The sequence below is a fragment of the Adiantum capillus-veneris genome, chromosome 1 (genome assembly GCF_014529385.1).
Source record: "Adiantum capillus-veneris isolate H3 chromosome 1, ASM1452938v2, whole genome shotgun sequence".
Taxonomy (NCBI): Eukaryota; Viridiplantae; Streptophyta; class Polypodiopsida; order Polypodiales; family Pteridaceae; genus Adiantum; species Adiantum capillus-veneris.
The window spans coordinates 140,170,249-140,189,966 of record NC_140931.1 but is presented as its reverse complement, the minus strand read 5'-3'; the positions used below and the strand labels follow the sequence as shown (position 1 = coordinate 140,189,966).

Sequence of the window (19,718 nt, the reverse complement as noted above, 5' to 3'; positions counted from 1 at the left end):
TCACTCTGCAGAGCATATGGACGCAGAGTCTGAGAGCGAGCACCCGCGGGCCGGTTGTACTTTGCTCAAAGATTAATATAAAAGAAATCCCGAAAGGGGCTCCAATCTTTGGGGCCAGTATCTCTTGGCATGGAACTACACCGGGCCGAGTCGACTCTCTTTTGATTTGTTGAGTGTTTTGAAGTGAATCTCTGCTTTGTCGCGGTAGAATCTTGACTTGGGGTGTCCAAGTTTGTTACACTCTCTCGCAAATTCAAATTGGATCTCCACTCTCTAATGTTTTTCAATTGTGATGTTTTCTCTCTCTAACCTCTACAATCTCACTCTTCCCTCATTGCTTTCCCCCTTTTGTGAGGCGTGTTTGCATATAAAAAGGGTTGCTCTAGGCCGTGTAGGTTTGCTTAGGAGGCTGCCCATTGTTCGAGGCTGATTTAGAGGAGTTCCATTACTAAAAATCAGAGATTCGGTGAATTTTGCTCGCGGTTGTAGACTTGATCATCATCCGATTCACCTTTCTGCTACACCTTTGATACATTTATGCATTTATTCAGCATATTTTACAAATTTATATGCTCCCATCTTGTGACATTCTCCTTCCAATTTAACATGATATTGGTGCTTTGATACTAATCCAATCGAGGTATTCGTTTTGCAAGTGATCAAGGTGTCAATTTTCAAGTTCAAGAGGAGTGTTGTGTTTGCAATTATATAAGCATGTGTAGCAGTCCAGAGAGGATCTTACGATTGGTTGCAGAGGAGCTTACGGTTGGCTGCTATGTTTTCTCAAATTTGGTGCAAAAAGGGTACGGGTGACGAGAACGCACAATATCAACTACATGAAGCACATGCTACAACACCGTTGTTGACAAGCCATTAAAAATACATATTGTTTAGATAATCCTAGTTGATCGCCAATTGAATAGTACCAATAGTGAACATGTAGCAAATGATGTTGACGGGTGTATTCCAATCTTACGATCTTGGAGACCCCATCGCAAAGGAGATCAAGAAGTTACATAATGCCAAGACTTCATTCATTATGAAGCAAATAAAGAAATTGTACCACTTAGCATCTCATTACAAGCAAGTTCCTCCAATCAAGCATGACTCTTTGAATGTGCACTCGAAAAATCTGGACCCATCATCCATGAGGGAAGTTGGAGCACATCAACAAGATGCCACTTCAGCAAGAGACAAATTACACAAGGAAGTCAATCAAGTGGGAGGACATAGCCTTTGTATTACACCATCATGTGAGAAGATTGTCCAAATGGTGTTGAACCAAAACGAGCGAGATTTATGACAAGACCAAGACTTCAACTATAGCTTCCGGAGGGCTGCCCCTTGTGCTTATCCTCATAAAAAGGGAAACCAACGGGTCACCTCCCAACAATGTTTCACAACTCTCATTGGAAGTCTTGCCAAGATATTCTCTATCAGCCTCCTTGTCCAACAAGAATGTCATTTTCCTAGCAGTCTTAGACCTCGGGCTTTGAACGACTAAAATTTCCCCTTTTACATTCAAATCGATTAAAATGGTCCACCTTTGAACAACTCAATATAAAATGCTCATGTCTCAAGAATAGTATCTTTCTTTCTCTTGGTCAAACCCATTTGCTATTAATGAATCATGAAGGGTGCGCTGGAGAAATACCTATTAAGACTCTACCCTGCAAATGCATCAAGAAATCTGCTCCTTATATGACCTTTGGTCGTCATTCAAGTAAGCACAAAAGAGGATTGCTGGAAAATGCATTTAAGATCAATAGAGCCTAGTCATATTCGATGCTATATCCTTATTAGCATATTCCAAAACAAGCAGATGCAGCTAGCTCAATTTTGTAGAAAAGATGATGCTCAGAAAATCTTTTGTGTTTGAGTATCAATTTGTGACTACCATAGATACAAATGTACACATACGTATGAATTTTACATGCGTACACTTGAATGAACATATTGCAAGTTATGAACTCCACACACACACACACACACACACACACACACACACACGCACACGCACACGCACACGCACACGCACACGCACGCACGCATACACTTGAATGAATATATTGCAAGTTATGAACTCCATTCACACACACACACACACACACACACACACACACACACTTTTTTTGTAAATCTTTGGGATTAATTTACAAGTGGGAAACCTCAAGACGAGGAAAACCCACGCAAAGGATAATATACAAAAGAAAGAACATAGAAGTGTTCAGCTGTGAAGGAAAGCTGATCTATCTCAAGGGTGATATCACCAACTTCCAAGGCAAAATGTAAAGATTGCCTAAGGGAAAGCTTGAAAAACACACACACACGCGCACGCACATACATTAACATACAAGTATACAAAGGGTTATGAGAAAATTCAGCATGCAGAAAAAGATACATTTCTGCTACCTGGCTTCAAAAACGAATGCGCCCATGCATTAGCAAAGCTTGTCCTGAGTTCAACGTTGTACTAACCTCACAGGCAGGGCAGTCAGAGAAGGAAGACTCGTTGGCGGCAGGGCGTCGTTCCCACACGCCACGCTTTCGCTTTGGAGCCATTCTCTTGAGCCAGACCTTTACAACCAAAAATTTAAAAGGAGCAACGGAAGGTGAGGATTGATAAGGCCCCGAAAGTCTACACAGATCTGCAGGGAACCATCTTTCTGCTTCACCAATAGAATGGGTGATGACTAAGAGTTAGCAAGTTGACACTCTACCTCAATGGCAGTTTCAATGCCTATGGTGAATGGAACCATCTACTAACATAATATGGCTACTAACATAATATGGCGGAAGAGATAGCCCTTTACACTTGTTGCAATCTGCGACATGAAGGTTAAAGTCCAAAACTTAAAAAAGCCCCTTTGCACGCAATAAAGAGGGAGAGAGGGGGGAGAGAGAGGTCGTCGAAGGCGACCGGTTGTACTAGTGACAAAGAATTTCTATGTTGCGAACACACTTTCTCCATCATTGGACACATGGTCGATAGGTCACTACCGTAGGGTTTGCCTATTGAGTGGATGATGCACACCATTGTGCCAATCCACCCTCCTCACTATCTCACACGGGCATGGGCTAGATGGGATCAATGGCCCACACCCATTTAGGGGATCGGGTGCAATATGAGCCGTCCAATGCGACTTGTAAATTCGGGAAAACAAGTAAATTCGGACGCACCAACACTTGTAAATTCGGACGCCCCCGCCCCCCCTCCCCCTCTCATCCCCCGGACTTGAACCGTGGACGCCACCTTTGCAAGCCTATCACCTTAACTACCTCACCTGCGCGTGCTCGTTGAAAGCAATGGGAGAAGGGGGAGTTTTATGATTCGGGCCGTCGCTGTGTAAATTCGGGCAAACTGATAAATTCGGGTGCACCGTGAGATCAACGGCCCACGATGCCCGCGCTCCCCAAAACAGGCGTGGGCCATTGATCCCATCCAACCCATACCCGTGTGAGATAGTGCTGAGGTCCAATCCACAAAGCACAAGATATGCTCATGACACCTTGGCCACACTATATGGAGTAGTCCTGGAACAGAAGCTCAATTTATATGCCCAACGAGAGGCCTTGCGATCACTAGGACACGCAAGCTTCAAGGTGAGCTTTCTCTACGATTGACCATGTATTTACTTTGAGGTGTTTGATTGATCATACCAGGGTGAGGAAGAGAAACCTATATTGTTGCTTTGTGGATTTCCATGAAGCCTTTGATACACAGGTCTTTCCAACATTCACAAGTGTGGTATACCATCAGGTCTGACATGGGACATTTATGCAATATATGAGCAAGTATTTTGAGAAGAGCATTTTCTAGGAGGCATTCCAAAGAGAATTACTACCACTATTGGTGTTAAACAAGGACTCCCATTGTCTCCCACGTTGTTTGGATTATACATGTATGAGGTAGGCATTTCCAAGAGTCTTGGATAAAATTTTTCACACTCTAGTCATGTTCACATTGATGTATGGAGTCACAATATGGGCGCCAAGCCTAGCTGCACATTGGTTGGAGAAAATAGAGCGACCATAGGTACTCATGATGGCACGTATGATACGTAGTAACCCTTTAGTGACTCATGAAATTGTTCCAGCTGAGTTTGTTGCACCACCTAGGATGGTGGAGGCCCTATTTTAGACCATATGCCTTCTAGGTAGAATCGAAGAAATGTCGCATGATCCCTAGCACATGACCACCAATCATATAGAGTTTTCGAGGCTTCTAGATAGGTGGTTGAGGTAGGGGATAGAGTATCGTGGTATGCTCAAGTCACATAGTGGTTCACACAACAAGGACTAAAGATGGGTCGTATGTCACCTTTCCAGTACATGACAAGGATGTGCCACACATACATGTATCCACCTCTGACATGGTGAGAGGAAGAGAGTCTCGAGACAAGACCTTTGGTAGCTATACATACGAGAGACATTGATATCACTCAGTAACGAAGATGCTATACTAGAGAGAGCACTTCATGAGAATTTTGGAGGATGCATTCATGGAGAGACCCAAATACATGAAGGGCTTCTTATCACATGGCTCCACGATTGGCCACTTCAGGGTTTTGTCACATCGCCTTGAGATAGGATTGGCATATTGTTTTGGATCCCTAGAGACGAGGATTGGAGTTGAGCGAGCTTGAGCTTTTTTTCCGATATTGCTCAACTTACCAAATCTTTACAAAAAGCTCGCTCCAAAAAGAGTTTTTGGAGCAAGCTTTTGTTTCTCTCCCTTCTCTCTCTCTCTCCCTTTTTTATATATCCCTCCCTCTCTCTCTTCCCTCCTCTCTCTATCTATCTATATCTCTATCTATCCCCCTTTTCTCTCTATCTCTCTCTACCTCTATATCTCGCCCTTCTCTCTCTCTCTCTCTCTCTCTCTCTCTCTCTCTCTCTCTCTCTCTCTCTCTCTCTCTCTCTCTCTCTCTCTCTCTCTCTCTCTAAATCTTACGTTAATTACCTCTCCCCCCTTTAAATCTTGAGCCAATTATATATCAAGCATTGACGAAGAACGGCATTACATAAAGATCGATGAAGTTTAGACTTTCCTCAAATACTTGGGTCCAAAATTATGCCATGGGCAGGAGGCATGCATTGCAAAAAGAAGATGCCCATATTGCCCTAGCAAAACATTGCTTGGCATAAAGGGTATGCACCCATAGATTATCCTTGAAAAATGGATAAACAACCAACACTAATCACCAATGCTTAGGTTTTAGGCTTTTAGTTATAGTTGCCCTCCTCTTATTTGGTGAGCGACAACCCAATTGATTGATAACAAATACCTTGACATCCACTCTTCAAACGATAGTTTTTCCAAGGGAGGCATTGCATCTTTGGCAAGTATTGATGCAAGAATGTACAAGCAAGCCACTTATCCTTGATGATTGCATATTCCTCTTCAAATAATCATCAGTCTTCATTAATGCAAGCTTCAATGCTTCTTCCATGAAGAGCATACGAGAGATGTTCTTGGAGGAAATTTTTTGGGTTTAAATATCTCCAAGGATTGTTTTGTAGATTCCTCCTTATGCCAGGATTGGGAAGAAGACCCATGTGCTCCACCACCTTTTTAGAGTACTATGGGCATGGAAGCAGAAATACAACTCTAATTAATTTCACAATGGTATTGCTAACACTTTCTCAAAGAGAAACTTGTTGTTGCAAAGCTCTCGAAAGATTTGCCATGAAGTTTTGGGGAGAGATGTGGGATGATGTCCCCATCTACATGAATTTCAATTGCCGTGAATTTAACGACGCCATTGATTTTGAGGCCCCTGAAACCAGCGCCACCAGCTAGTTGTAGATAGAAGTGGTTGCGAGAGAGAGAAGGTGGGGCATGAGCCTAAAAGCTGCAAAGAAGAGGTCACTTATGTGAAGGAGGCTGAGTTGTCAACGCTATATGCAGGCTGGGGATTCTTTGAGGGTTGAGTGTTGATGGGGCCGCTAGAGGGATGGCCTTGAGAAGCGCATAATGTATGGAGCCAAGAGCAGTAGGAGGGGGTATTGGTGAGCATAGAGTAATCGCTCCTCTCTCTCTCTCTCTCTCTCTCTCAACCTTAGGTGGGCATCCACCTGAGAGAGAGAGAGAGAGAGAGAGAGAGAGAGAGAGAGAGAGAGAGAGATAGATAGATAGATAGAATTTACTATCGTCCTCGGAGGTCAAATATGACCTATGGGACCGACGTTACATGTGATGTAGTATGTGTATGGCTGATGAGTGACTCTCGATGCTCCAAAATTGTGGTGATGAGAGTCGCAATGGAGAGCCCACACTTCGGTTGGGAGAGGAAAGTGTGTAGGTCTAAGTTATGGTTGAAAATGTGAGAGAAGCAAGTTCGGATGTGACCAAAAGCTGAGCACTCTAGTAGTGTGTGGTACTCAGACTCTCGAACTTGCAATAAGCATAATGTGCACAGTCGATTTGACTCTTCTCCATTGCCCCAACGCCCTATCTCGCATCGAAGGAAATGGGAGCTAAGCCGAATGGTTGTGATAGTGTGTATCACCAACAAGGGGATAGGCTCAAGCATGTAAGTGTGAGTACAGTTTCCTCTTTCAGCGAAGAACATGGTTTTGAAGTTGGGGGCAATATGGGTGGAGTAACGGATGAAGCGTGACCCACTGGATTTCTCTCAAGCCGTAATACATTGGCGTTGTAGAAAAGCTTCATTCACTTGGGAGTCAATTGAAGCATAATGTAGCAAGTGTAATGCATCCCATCTCCCAAACCACTTCTTTATGTCTTGCATCCATCTCGTGCTCAAGATCTTGCTTTTATGTGTCTTTTGAACTTTTTTGCTTGCTTCCCATGCAATGTAGGAAGTCGATATGAGGGGTTTTGATGCATCTTTATCATGTACTCCACAACCCTTTCCATGCCCATGACCTCAATTGAAAGACATCCCGACTCAAGAAGTAGGAGCATATATGGTGTTTGTGTCTTCACTTGGAGAAAGTTTGTAAGAAAACACTTTTGGACACTCTCAAACTCTTTCCAAGTAGACTTTGACCCACACTTCAACTCCAAAAAGAAGAACCGGTGTCACCAATGCATCAAAAAGATACTTCTTGAGAACCCAACACTTGATGTTTCCCGCATTACACATGTTCTCAAATGCATAAAATGCTCTCTTTCCCGCTTCCAAACGACGCATAGCACATTCATGCCACTTGTGATTGGACGGAACCTCAAGGCCAAGGTACTTAAAGCTCTTAACAACTTCAAATGTCTCATTGTTGTACAATGCATGGCTTCTCCTTATGGTTGGTTTTCACAAGCATAACCTTTGTCTTGGATTCATTCACAATCAGCCCCCTATGCAAGCAAAAGTTCTCAAGGACAACCATAAGCTTTTGTGCATCTTCTAAAGTGTGTGCTAGAAGCACTACATCATCCACATACAACAAAAGCATGATTACCGCATTGCAAATAGTGACCTCTTCAATGCCTTCTTCTTGCATAAAGTCAAGTACCATTTGTTCCAATTGATCGATGCATAGACCAAAGAGAGTTGGGGACAACTGACATCCTTGTTTAACCCCAATAGTGCTTACAAAACTTTCTGAAATTTCTCTTCCCATGCGCAATTGACAAATCACCTTCTCATAGATTTGAGAAACCGCAAGCATAAACTCACTTGGCACTTGGAGTTCTTCTATCCTTCTCCACAAATTGTTACATGGAATCATATCAAAGGCTTTCTTGAATTCCACAAAACAACAATACAATTGCTTGCCTTTCAACTGACTTTCCCCCATGAGAACACGAAGAGTGACAAGATGATCAATGGTGCTATGGCATCGACAAAAACCCGCTTGTCCCTTTGCACGCTTGTCATTATCTTCAGCCCAATCACTCAATTTCATCTCCATTATGCACCCAAACAACTTTTCCATAAGGGACCCAATCATTATAGTCCGGTAGTTGTTTACATTCTTTACATCCCCTCCTTTGTGCAAAGGCTTAACCCAATTAGTACTCCAATCATAAGGCATACCATGTTGAAGTGCAAGGTTGAACATATCACACATCCACTCATGGGTAAAATCTCCCGTCCATTTGATCATCTCCGGCTTGATACCTTGAAGATCTCCCGCTTTGCGAGTGGCCAACTTTTCAAGCCCACCACATACATCCTCAATAGTAAAAAAGAAAGGCATACATGGGAGTGAACCATAAAATGGCATTTTCTCAGCATTTGCTTGCTCATATAATTGCCTACAATGTGTGTACATATCCACAAAACTCAAGCTACCAAAATTCTCAACCCGCTTGCCCCTCAAGTTTCTTCAAAATCTTCCACATGCATGTGCCTTTTGTTGGACTTGAAAAGTTGTTGCTTTACTTCCCATCTTCTTCTCTTCTTTTGAATCAATGCTTTGTATGTATGCAAATGACTTTGATAGTTGTCTTTATCCATAGTTGCATCAAGCTTTATCAAGGACTTTCGAGTATCTTGATATTCTTTATCAAACTACCTTTTGCGTTATCTATCTTTGTTGATACCATGGAGATGCTTTATAGCAAAGCATTCTTCAGTACAAGAACAAATAACTTTCTTGAAAGCTTCCCATTTAGTTTCCAATGGTGCATCATATTGAAGCTTCTTCATCCATAATTTTTGCTCAACCATTTCAATGTACATTGGTGCCCATTTGAAATCCATACATAGTGATAATTTCTCTTTCCTTTGGCTGAAATTATCATGCTTCTCCACATGAAAGGTCAATACATAAGGTGCGATGGTCGGATTCCAGGGTCTATTGGCCAAACATAAAACTCTTTATGTGATACATGATGGCTTCGAAGAGTAGCATATAGTCAATCACACTATCCCCATTATGTCTCCTACATGTAAATCCATTGGTTCCACTCCACAAAGATACACCATTGGCAATGAGCATACCCGTGATATTACACATGTGTAAAAGTAACTTTCCATAGTGATCCGACTCTTTCTCATCCATTGAATAATGATCATACAAGTGAACTTCCTCCAACTCCCTTGAAATGTATGGCATATCAAATTATTGAGTATCATGTTGCAATGTTTTTGTGCGAGCATTCATATCCCCAAATACAATAACATCACCTTCACCTTTGAGATAAGAAATGTCCTCTTCTAAATCAAAAAATGGCTGATCTCTATCCATGCAAGCATAAAAGGGAGAATCATGATGAGGAATGTAGCAACCGGCTACAAAAATGGATGCTCTTTTTGGTGTCATAATTTTCAACCATACATAACGTTTGTACTTGTCATCTTTCACAATTGATACAAAATCTTCCAATCCTTTCTTAACCATATATGCTACCCCTTGTTGTCCTCTTCGTTGCTTAAGATTCTTTGACCACATCAATGAATGTACATTGTAATCCTTTGTGTATCATGCTCCCAAGTTTCAACAAGAAGTACAACATCGGCTTTGCTTGTTAGTTCATCAATGCCAATCCCTACATTCCATGGGTATCCATTACAATCCCAAAAGCATATTTTCAATTGTAACTCGGTCTCATAGGTCACACATCCCTATTTGCTCAAGGGACTTGCCTCCTCCTTGGGCACATTTTCTTCATGAGAGATCTCCTTGTTTACACACACACACACACACACACACACACATATTTATAGAGAGAGAGAGAGAGGAAAGAGAGAGAGTGGCCATGCTTGGAATGGTAGGCTTCTACTAGAGGAGTATGGGGTGACATTGACAGAAGCAGTTTAGGATGCGAGGATGCACATGCTGTTAGGTAAAAAAGGATACATATCGATTAAGGACTGAGGGTCCGACGAGGCATAGAAAAGGGAGGATAAGATGGACAAAACCTATGGAAGGGAAGGTGGGGAGGGAGCCAGTTTAGGAGTTTGAAACTCTTGGAGAATGGCTTTACCTCCTTGATAGACTTTCCATTTCCCTAGTGTACGTGCTTCTTGCATCTTTTAGATTTATGCCTTCTTCTGCTTGAGTTGAGATGGTGTAAGATCTTTTGCAAGCCACATTTGAGTATCCTTGAGAAGCCTCAATTGCTCAAGGAGTTTGACTCTGTCCGCATTGGTCTTCAAAGTGAGGATTGCGTGATTGGTGTGATGTTCATGTGTAAGAGATGTGATTGTTGTTGAATCCCATTGCACCATGTGGATGGAAGCAGGCTTCTCGTGGAGGAGTACTCGGTGACACTGATAGAGGCAGTTCGGGGTGCGGGGATGCACAGGTTGTAGGGTAGGTCGGGGTACCATATTGCATGATAGTGGGATTTGTAGTTCACAAATTGGTTAAGAAGGTGGGATTGTGGTTTAATGCATCCCCGTAGGGTAGCCCCTTGCCTAGAAGAGGGCGTGAGAGAACTATGCGAGGAGGAGGTTAGGGTTATAGTTACAGAGACGTATAGAGAGAGATAGAGAGAGAGAGAGAGAGCTACAAATGGAAGTCGTGGCGTCCCTGCAAAATACATAAAATAACACGCAACAGATAATAAATCACTAGATCTCCATACCTGCATAATCGTGTAAGCGTAAACGCCATAGCAAATCTGACGTGAGAGAGGTAGAGAGCAAGACAGAGTAAGCGAGCACGTGCAGGCGGATCTCCTAGAATGGAGTGCTACGCTGGCGCAGCGAGAGAAGATGGAGGAGAGAGAGAGAATAAACACACAAGCACTGGGTATAATCTCCCCCCGTGCAAGAGTGACCATTTCCCTCTTGCACATATTTCATTTATAGATTTCTTGAATGGTCAAATTGAGTACAAACTGGCCGGCCGGTCATAAATGGCCAAAGCTTATACAAGAGCACTTGAATAATAAAATATACAATATATATATTTCCATTCGCATAGGCCTAGCTCGGTGCAACCTTTTCTATCTGTCAGCTCCAAAAATAGTAAAATATCAATTCCATAACATACCTCTCCGTTGGAAAGCAATTGTCTTCACTTGCGAAGATAAAAATATGCAAACAATACTTGTCAAAAAAAATGATTAGAAACCTGTATCAAATAGTAAAGAAAAATCCTTAAAATTAAACAACATTGCTTATGCCTATCGTCATCCACATACTACCTATTCTACTGTCCCATACCACCAGAATAAGCAGTATATGTCATACCCTGATGAATCAGGATATCATTGGTTACACTCATCATTTGATAATCAATTCTCATCAATCTCAAGTTCAATACTATCACGATAGAAAATCAACATATATCCATTGCAAATCCAAATCCAAACATCTGCCAACATATACCCATTTCAAATTCAAATCCAAATATTCTTTATTTTGTATAGCCGGGTAACAAAATCATACCAATTATAGTGGTGGCCAGCCACTGCAGCATGATTTTGTGATTGGTGTTGCCTAAATCGGCGAATCTACACCAATAAGACGTGATGCCTAAATTGGTGAATCTACACTAATGCTGCCTAAATCGACGGATTTGCATTTACCATTGTGAATCTGCAATTTGTCAGTGTGCTGCCTAAATCGACGGATCTGCACAGATAATTGGTGTTGCATAAATCAACGAATCTACACCAGGATGAGTATTTACACACTACCTAAATTGGCGAGTCTGTGTGCATGTGACCAATGGACTAGACAAGACATAAAAAGACAAAACATTTACTACCTGTGTGACACCACATTGGAGTATAGTTGAGTAGCATAGTACTTACGAATTGTTGTGCACTAACTCAAAGCACCGCAGCTCATATGATTAGCGGCAAATCCTCTCAATAGAAATTACATGTAGTGCAAGCACAAGCCAGAACTTTAGGGATGCTTAATTTCATATGCCATGAGAAAATGCAAATAAGTAACAGATCTTTTTCATTTCAAATCGTCCAATGGTATTATCCCTATTGCAAACCGATGGACTTTGTGTCCTTAAATATATGCACCAACAAAATAAACTTCCAAGTAGAGAAAGTGAGTATTATCGTAGTAGTATGTTAAGGGATGCCATTGCAGTATAGGCAGATGAGATAAGTTGCAGAATTGATGAGATCTTAAGAAATATGATAGCCATAGATGTATATAGGAATGGATTCAGTAAGGAGAATTAAAATGCCGTTGAAAACAACGATAAATTACGTACCTGGAGGTGGTTTGAAGGAGTGACTAGTATCCAAATTGTCAAATGCTAAACAAGTTCTTGAAAATAAAGGTCAACAACAAAATTCTTCATGTGAGTAATGTCATGCAAGATAGAACAAACCAAAGTACAGATGCCATAAAGTTCAAGTCGATGGGTGTCATATATCGATGAGGTGGACTGTATATGTGAGTAAGTTTTTAAAACATTGATTGTTGTTGCAAGAAAGATAGAAGCTAGTAAAATTTTACCAGTGTGATTGAAACTAGCTAAAATAGCAAAACATCGACTAGATTCCATGATTTCCTTCAAGTAAATCGGCAAACTTTTACAAGTTTTAGTGTGAATACCTGAATATCTTTGAATTTTGACTTAAATAACAAAAGAGCTTTAGGTGTGCCCTTATTTTCTTCAGTTAGATTTTTTTTTTTTTTTGGCAAGCCCTAACTCGATCAACAAACATTGCTATGATTACTCTGATCTAAAGTTTGATTTTCACCATTGCTCTCTCAAAGAGAATTTTCTCGTGAAAAAATTTCGTAGGAACTACTTTCAATGGTCATCTTTGAATGTACAACAAACACTGAAATACCAAGAGACATAGCAACACTTATCTCCACCTTAGACATAGATACGCAAATCTCAAAGCCAAAAAAAAAAAAATCAAGCACATATTGGCAAGGTTGAAAACTGCCACCCTTCCCACCTGGGAAAAGTGTGTCTCAGCTTAATCATGCTGCTTGAAAATTCACTAATGTCCCTTAGGAGCAGGAGGAAAAGGGATCATTCCGCTTGAAATTTAAGAGAAATAGTGTAAAAAAAGAAGAAAAATGCAAGTCATTTTTAAAATTTTCCTCTTTCTGGGTATGGTCAGGAAAATGATTTGTCTCGAACACTGCTTCCCACCACAAGCATGACAAAATATTGTAGCTCTCCCCACCACTGACGCGCAAGGTGCTCAGCAAGCAATTTCTCGAGGAAAAGAATCCTACACAATGAAGGGTTCATCTTTTGGAAGCCCTTTAAATATTAACTCTTAAATTAGATGTTTATAAATGGTTAATGGTTATATATTCTTGTGGACAACTACAATGCGTTTGATATAACAAGAGAAGAAAACCCGTGCAAAGAAAAGCAAGCCCTAAAAATAGTGTATATTAGAAGTACATACCCGAGCTACAAGTTGGCAGATCGCACAAGCAGTAATAGAATGCTCCTCCAGCGTTACAAGCAAAGGGAAAAATGTGATCATGCCATTGCACAACCGTTTGTGAAGCCGTAGAAGGCCTACTTTGTGCTAGTACCTGTCCTTCCTTTGAGAGCCCTAGTGGTGGTTCACGCTTTCTCTGCAGGCACGGCTTGAGAATATGGACAGAGAGATGTAGCAAATATAGCAGTAGTGACCTTATTGCCATGCCATGTTAGGTAGCGCAGGAAGGTCCCTGGGTGCTTTAATTGATGAGCTAATGAGGGTCATTGTGGCCTGGCTGCTGAGGAGGTAAGATTGGAAGTCCAGAAGCAGGGAGTCAAGGTTGCGCCAATGTGCTTCAAGATCTTGCACCGCCCCTTGCTCCCCAAGCACCGGCGTACCAAGAGCTGCACCGACGCTCACCGTCACCTTGGACCACACCCACTAGGGTAGGGCCTGCTTCTTTTGGGACTTCAATGCTGCAACGAAGGCGCGGATGACCTCCATGGTGAAGCGCAAGATGAAGGAGGACCCTTGAGGGCACATGCAAAGCATGCGCGAAGAGCACGATTAGAATTTGGGGTAACATAAGGGTGAGGAGGAATCCAGGGAGGGTTGTTCGCCACAGCACGAGAGAGAGGATTGATAGAGTAGGCAACCACCCTTAGCACGGTGTGGGCTCATTCTAAATGGAAGGTGTGTGTGTGTGTGTGTGTGTGTGTGTGTGTGTGTGTGTGTGTGTAGCGAATAAGGAAGAGAAGAGACATAGAAGGCAGCATAAAGTCGCCATGTAGTAGTAGATGCACTGCACCTATAGTAGGTGGTTGGGGAGGGTGCGCGGTGCCAGTAGGCCGAAACAGGTGGGAGGTTGGTGGTTGTAACTTATAAATGATGCAAATAATGCATGATGAAAATAGTGACAACAAATTGAGAGCCGTGTAGGCTATGGTCAGTTTGAAGGGAGTATGACCGGTAGTACATGAGTGCCCGCTTTTGCATTGGAAGTCAAAGATGGCGGGCTGGATTGGTCCTCAGCCAAGATCACAAGGCATGGGGGGTTGGGATGGAGAGTGGGTGGCTGTGTTGTGCACCACAAACAACTGGTGGTCTATGGATTGGCGACTGAGGGGGGGAGAGAGAAAGAGAGAGAGGGTGCCATGCATGGCAAGCGGGTTGTCAAAAATGAGAGAGAGAGAGAGAGAGAGAGAGAGAGAGAGAGAGAGAGAGAGAGAGAGAGAGAGAGAGAGAGAGAGAGAGAGAGAGAGAGAGAGAGAGAGAGAGAGATAAAGAGATTTTCTAGTGTGTGGCGGCTGTTATGTAGTGGTTGGGAAAGGTGGCAGTGGAGTACGGGTGTGTGCTCGTGTACTGCAGCAATGAGGGACACTATCCGTTGGAGATTCTGATGCGAGTGCGTCACGGGATGAGAGGTGGTTTTTGTTGAAAACCAAAAATAAAAAATAAAATAAAAAATTGGCTGAGGCTGCATGGCCACTAGAAATAGAAGAGAGTGAGAGAGAAAATCAGCATGTGAGCGCCGTTAATGAGTTTTGTGCATGGCGGCTCCTCCAGAGGTGCATGAGGGTGGGCGGTGGGATCGCTTAACTGCAGAGGTTGGCACAGCTATGCAAGTATGCACCCTCGTTGGCTAAGGCGGCCCGTTTCCGTCGTTGGTTTGTTGTAGGTCAACGGCAAGGGATTCTATGTCTACCGCCTGTCAGTCTTCCTACCTTGCCAACTTTGTGACCAGCCCCAACATGTTGGGTAATTTATGATAGTTTTTTTGTAGGTGGCGTGCGGTTCGGGACTCGGTATTTTAATGGGAAAAATATACTTTGATTTTAAGTTGTTTCAAGCTAATTCTGGTTTCTCACACGACCAAGATCTCTTGGGAGTAATTTTTTATTTTTTTTGACATCATACATTCTCCACTACTTCTGCTTTTATCTCAAACTTGAACCTCTGCTCTTGATATATGTATACACACTTTGAGTCCAACTTACAAATATTTCTCATATAAGCGTAAGTCATTAATTGATACATAATAAATCCATTACAGGAACTTGATGAAGATATCAGGACCGATATCTAGCAAAGTGCTATGCATCAAGAGACACGTACAATGATCTATGTAATAACTATGAAATGGAAATTAAGATTTCATGATCAATATAGTTTGGTTTCTTCTTGTGATGCATGAGTTTTAATTGATTTTTGTACTTCAGAGTCACCATAACTAGACTACTAAATGTATTAGTATTACGATCAATTACAATCACTAAATCATCTCTATTTCACTATGAAAAGTCCATAATTCTTAAACTATATTCCACACACATTTGCAGTCCTAGTAGATTAATAATAATCACCTATATAAAGTTTTAAACAACTTGAAAAATAAAGTACAGGTAAGCATCCCTTATCTTTGATCATGTTGATTTTCATAGCCATGATTATTGTAAAATCCAAGAATGTAGCCCAAGCTCTGCTACCACTACTACAAATGGAAGTCGTGGCGTCCCTGTAAAATACATAAAATAACACTCTACAGATAATAAATCAATGGATCTCCATACCTGCACAATCATGTACGCATAAACGCCATAACAAATCTGACGTGAGAGAGGCAGAGAGCGAGACAAAGTAAGCGAGCTGCACGTGCAGGTGCACTTCCTAGAACGGAGTGCTACGCCGGCACGGTGAGAGAAGATGGAGGAGAGGAGAGAAGAAACACACAAGCACTGGGTGCAATCTCCCCCCGTGCGAGAGTGACCATTTCCCTCTTGCACGCATTTCATTTATAGATTTCTTAAATGGTCAAATTGACTACAAACTGGCCGGTCGGTCATAAATGACCAAAGCTCATAAAAGAGCACTTGAATAATAAAATACATTATATATATTTCCATTCTCATAGGCCTAGCTCGGTCCAACCTTTTCCACCTATCAGCTCCAAAAATAGTAAAATATCAATTCCATAACACACACACACACACACACACACACACACACACACACACACACACACACACACACACACACACACACACACACACACACAGAGGGAGGAAGAGAGAGGGAGGGAGGGAGGAAGAGAGAGAGAGAGAGAGAGAGAGAGAGAGAGAGAGAGAGAGAGAGAGAGAGTGCGAGATGGAGAGAGAAATAGAGATAGGGAGAGGTAGCGAGAGGCCAAAGGGGACTGAGAGAGAGAGAGAGAGAGAGAGGGAGAGAGAGAAAAAAGCTCACTCCAGGAAGCTTGCTCCAAAAAAACTCTTTTTGGAGTGAGCTTTCAGAGCGAGTTTTTTTTCTAGATTTGGTCAGTCGAGCAATACCTAAAACAAAGACTCACTTCAAAGCTCTCTCCAAACCTCAGCTCCCTAGAGACAAGAGGATATGCAGACTATGCAAAGAAAAGGTAGAGGGATGCAAAGGAGGTGGAGGATGAGGAGCAATGTGTATGTAGGTTCAAGGCCTACACTCGCATCTCAGAGAGATAGTCCAAGAGCAGTGCTCACTCGGCCATTTCTTATTGTCATCAAACCAGTGCAAGCTAGGGAGGTTTATAATGGGGATTCAATGACACAAAGAGATATCTTTAGATCCTAGACAGTACCATGCAAGGGGCATCAATCACAAATCAATGAATTCTTTTATAGATCCACCCTACCTTTGACACCCACACAGCAAGGAGTTACCCTCTAGAGATCATAGGCAGTTAGTGCGAGCAAGGATGGATTTTGGACACCTCATCTCTACCAACAAGAAACAATAGAAATCAAAGTTTAGTTTCAATGAGAGACTATGGAATGCCTGGCTAAGCTCAACCCAAGCTTATTCTTTAAGGAGTTTGTGGCATCCCCATCTTTGATGTATACCATACTACAACCCCAATATAGTACATTATGTAACAAGCTAGAGTGCATACCATACTAGTATACCTTTGCATATAGTCTTGGATCCTAAGCCCCGAGCAGTAGAGCTCCATCCTCCCTCCATCCACTATTAAGGTCACCTATCATTGTACACAAAGATTTCTAGTTTATCAATTACATTTAGCTATATTCTTTACTTTCAGTACAATTTTCCTTTTAAGGATGACAGAGCATTTATCACATATGTTCATTGATTTGTCTCACAAGCCAAGTTCGTCTTTTCTAAGATGTTAGTAAAATCAATCTTTCTTTCTACCCCAACAACAGTTTCTGTGTGACTTGGCTTATAAGGAAGCTTTTTGATGGGTTTACAATTTCACATAACATCTATGTTGTGTTGCAAAGGATGAGAAAAGCATGCTTTGATAATAAACTTGGTGGTATATTAGTAGACAAAATATAATTGTATTGATTAAGAATACCCTTGAGCTTATGTGTAACTTATGGTAGCTTATTGTTCCTTGTAAAGCAAGAGAGAAGGAATAGAAGAGAGAGAGAGAGAGAGAGAGAGAGAGAGAGAGAGAGAGAGAGAGAGAGAGAGAGAGAGAGAGAGAGAGAGAGAAGCATGCGGCAATAAGGTATCATAAGGAGAAGCAACATTAGAGGGAACCTTGTTGGCACATTGAACAAGATGGAAATCATACAATATATGAGACAACGATAACACTATAAAATATGCTCCACTTCATTATTGTCACATAACTCGACGAGTTCTATTATACGTATGAGTGAAGATGGGCCTAAGCCACACTCTCTTAATTGTAATGCGCACTTATCATTGGCACAAAACAGTAGCAAATTATGCTCATTTCTACACACAAGAGCTGGACTAGACCATGAGACAACTTTCAACTTAGAACCATATTGGCACAACTCATCTTCATGATTTGGAAATTCATAGTCATGGTGTGCCTTTCCATAGAGTCCTCAATCATCTACATTCTTCCTTTGGTTATCATACACCTATTGACTACCTTGATTTTGGTTGCCTCGAACATGGCCACCTCCTTGACTTGCACCTCATCCTTTATCTCTACCTATGTTATTATAGAGAATCGGCTCGAAATTGTTTGTACCCTATGGAAGATTCTTTATTAATACTCTTCTTCTCCACAATCATCATAGACAAAACATCTGTAAAACTTGGTATGTTCTTTTCTATATAAATGGCAAACATGATTTTATCTTATCATCATTATTAACAGTGTCACCAATAGATGCAAGGGCTTCACATATGTCCTTTATCTTAAAAACATAATCATTCAATAGACATGCCCTTGAATGATTATGTCTCCAACTTTCTTAATAGTCCTTTATCTTCAAAACATAATCATACAATAGACATGCCCTTGAATGATTATGTCTCCAACTTTCTTAATAGTCCTTAATTATCTTCAAAACATAATCATACAATAGACATGCCCTTGAATTATTATGTCTCTGTCTATAGATTTCTTACCTTTGTGGCCACATCTAGTGAAATCAAATGTCTCCAAGCATCCTTCATGGAGTTGGAATCTTGTGCATGCCCAGTCATTGTGTCCTGCAAACTAATAGATATCATTTCATGCTTCCTAGTCCCAATACTTGAATTCTTTCACTTGATAAGTATTATGATTTTTCAATGATGGTGCACCTTTACCATCAAGAAATTGGTCATTTTGAAATTCCAAGCATGAAAGTTGTTCTGGTCCAACTTCTCACTTATAGTGTGGTCGATTCCATCATGTGTAAATATGTTTGCTGAAAACTGTAAATTTGCACAAACTTGCAATTACATTAATAGCATATAAATGTCACAAATGGTGACCACAATAGTTGTACATGGGAGATGAAGTTTTTGTGAGCTTTTATTATCGTGCTTTTGCAATCAGATTTAAAATTTTCAAGCTTTTGAACCTCCATTGTCACTTTGCATTTAGATATAATCCACAAATACAAAAACAAAACAAATCCAACATGGCATAGTCCAAGGCATAGTCTCAACATGTCTAAAAGAAAACATGCACACAAACTATAGGCATGAAATGAAATTTAAGCAATAGACAAAGCAAAAGCAGTTTGAATCCAAAAAAACTAAGAATCTATCACATGCCTAATAAACGCTCACACAATATGCTCTTTTAAAACAAATAAAACACGTAAATGGATGCAATCTTCTACAAGAAATTTTTAGAGTTTCCTTTGTACAAGTGAGCCTTTTTTTCAACAACATTTACCATCCACCTTCCTTAAGGATTTCATATGGAAGTTAAGCCAAAATCTCATAGTAGAGAAGAAACCAACGTAGTCACATGCAAAGCACAACACTACTCCAAACCAACAAAGTCACGTGCCAACAATATAGTCACATAGTTACTGCCAAAAGTATAATGTCAAAGACGTACATGAACCACATATAAAAGTAGCAACAAAATGAAACTTCTAGAGTCTGCTAAAAAAACAAGCCCTCCCTCAACGTGGTATGGCTCCACACACTATGGAGGATAGACACCTTCCATAGA

At 41.2% G+C, this 19,718-nt stretch overlaps 1 protein-coding gene and 1 pseudogene across 1 annotated transcript in view; both read right to left on the bottom strand.

Annotated features, from left to right (window-relative positions):
- The window catches only part of LOC147465687 (uncharacterized), a 50,348-nt gene extending 47,601 nt beyond the window's left edge, over positions 1-2,747 (bottom strand). Inside the window, exon 1 of the mRNA XM_086521406.1 lies at positions 2,479-2,747. Within this exon, the coding sequence (XP_086377532.1) occupies positions 2,479-2,562 (84 nt within the window). The 5' untranslated portion in view covers positions 2,563-2,747. The remainder of the gene's footprint in view (positions 1-2,478) is intronic.
- A 2,483-nt stretch (positions 2,748-5,230) lies between these two features.
- Positions 5,231-18,751, bottom strand: LOC147465686 (chalcone--flavanone isomerase-like; annotated as a pseudogene).
- Between the last annotated feature and the right edge of the window lie 967 nt (positions 18,752-19,718).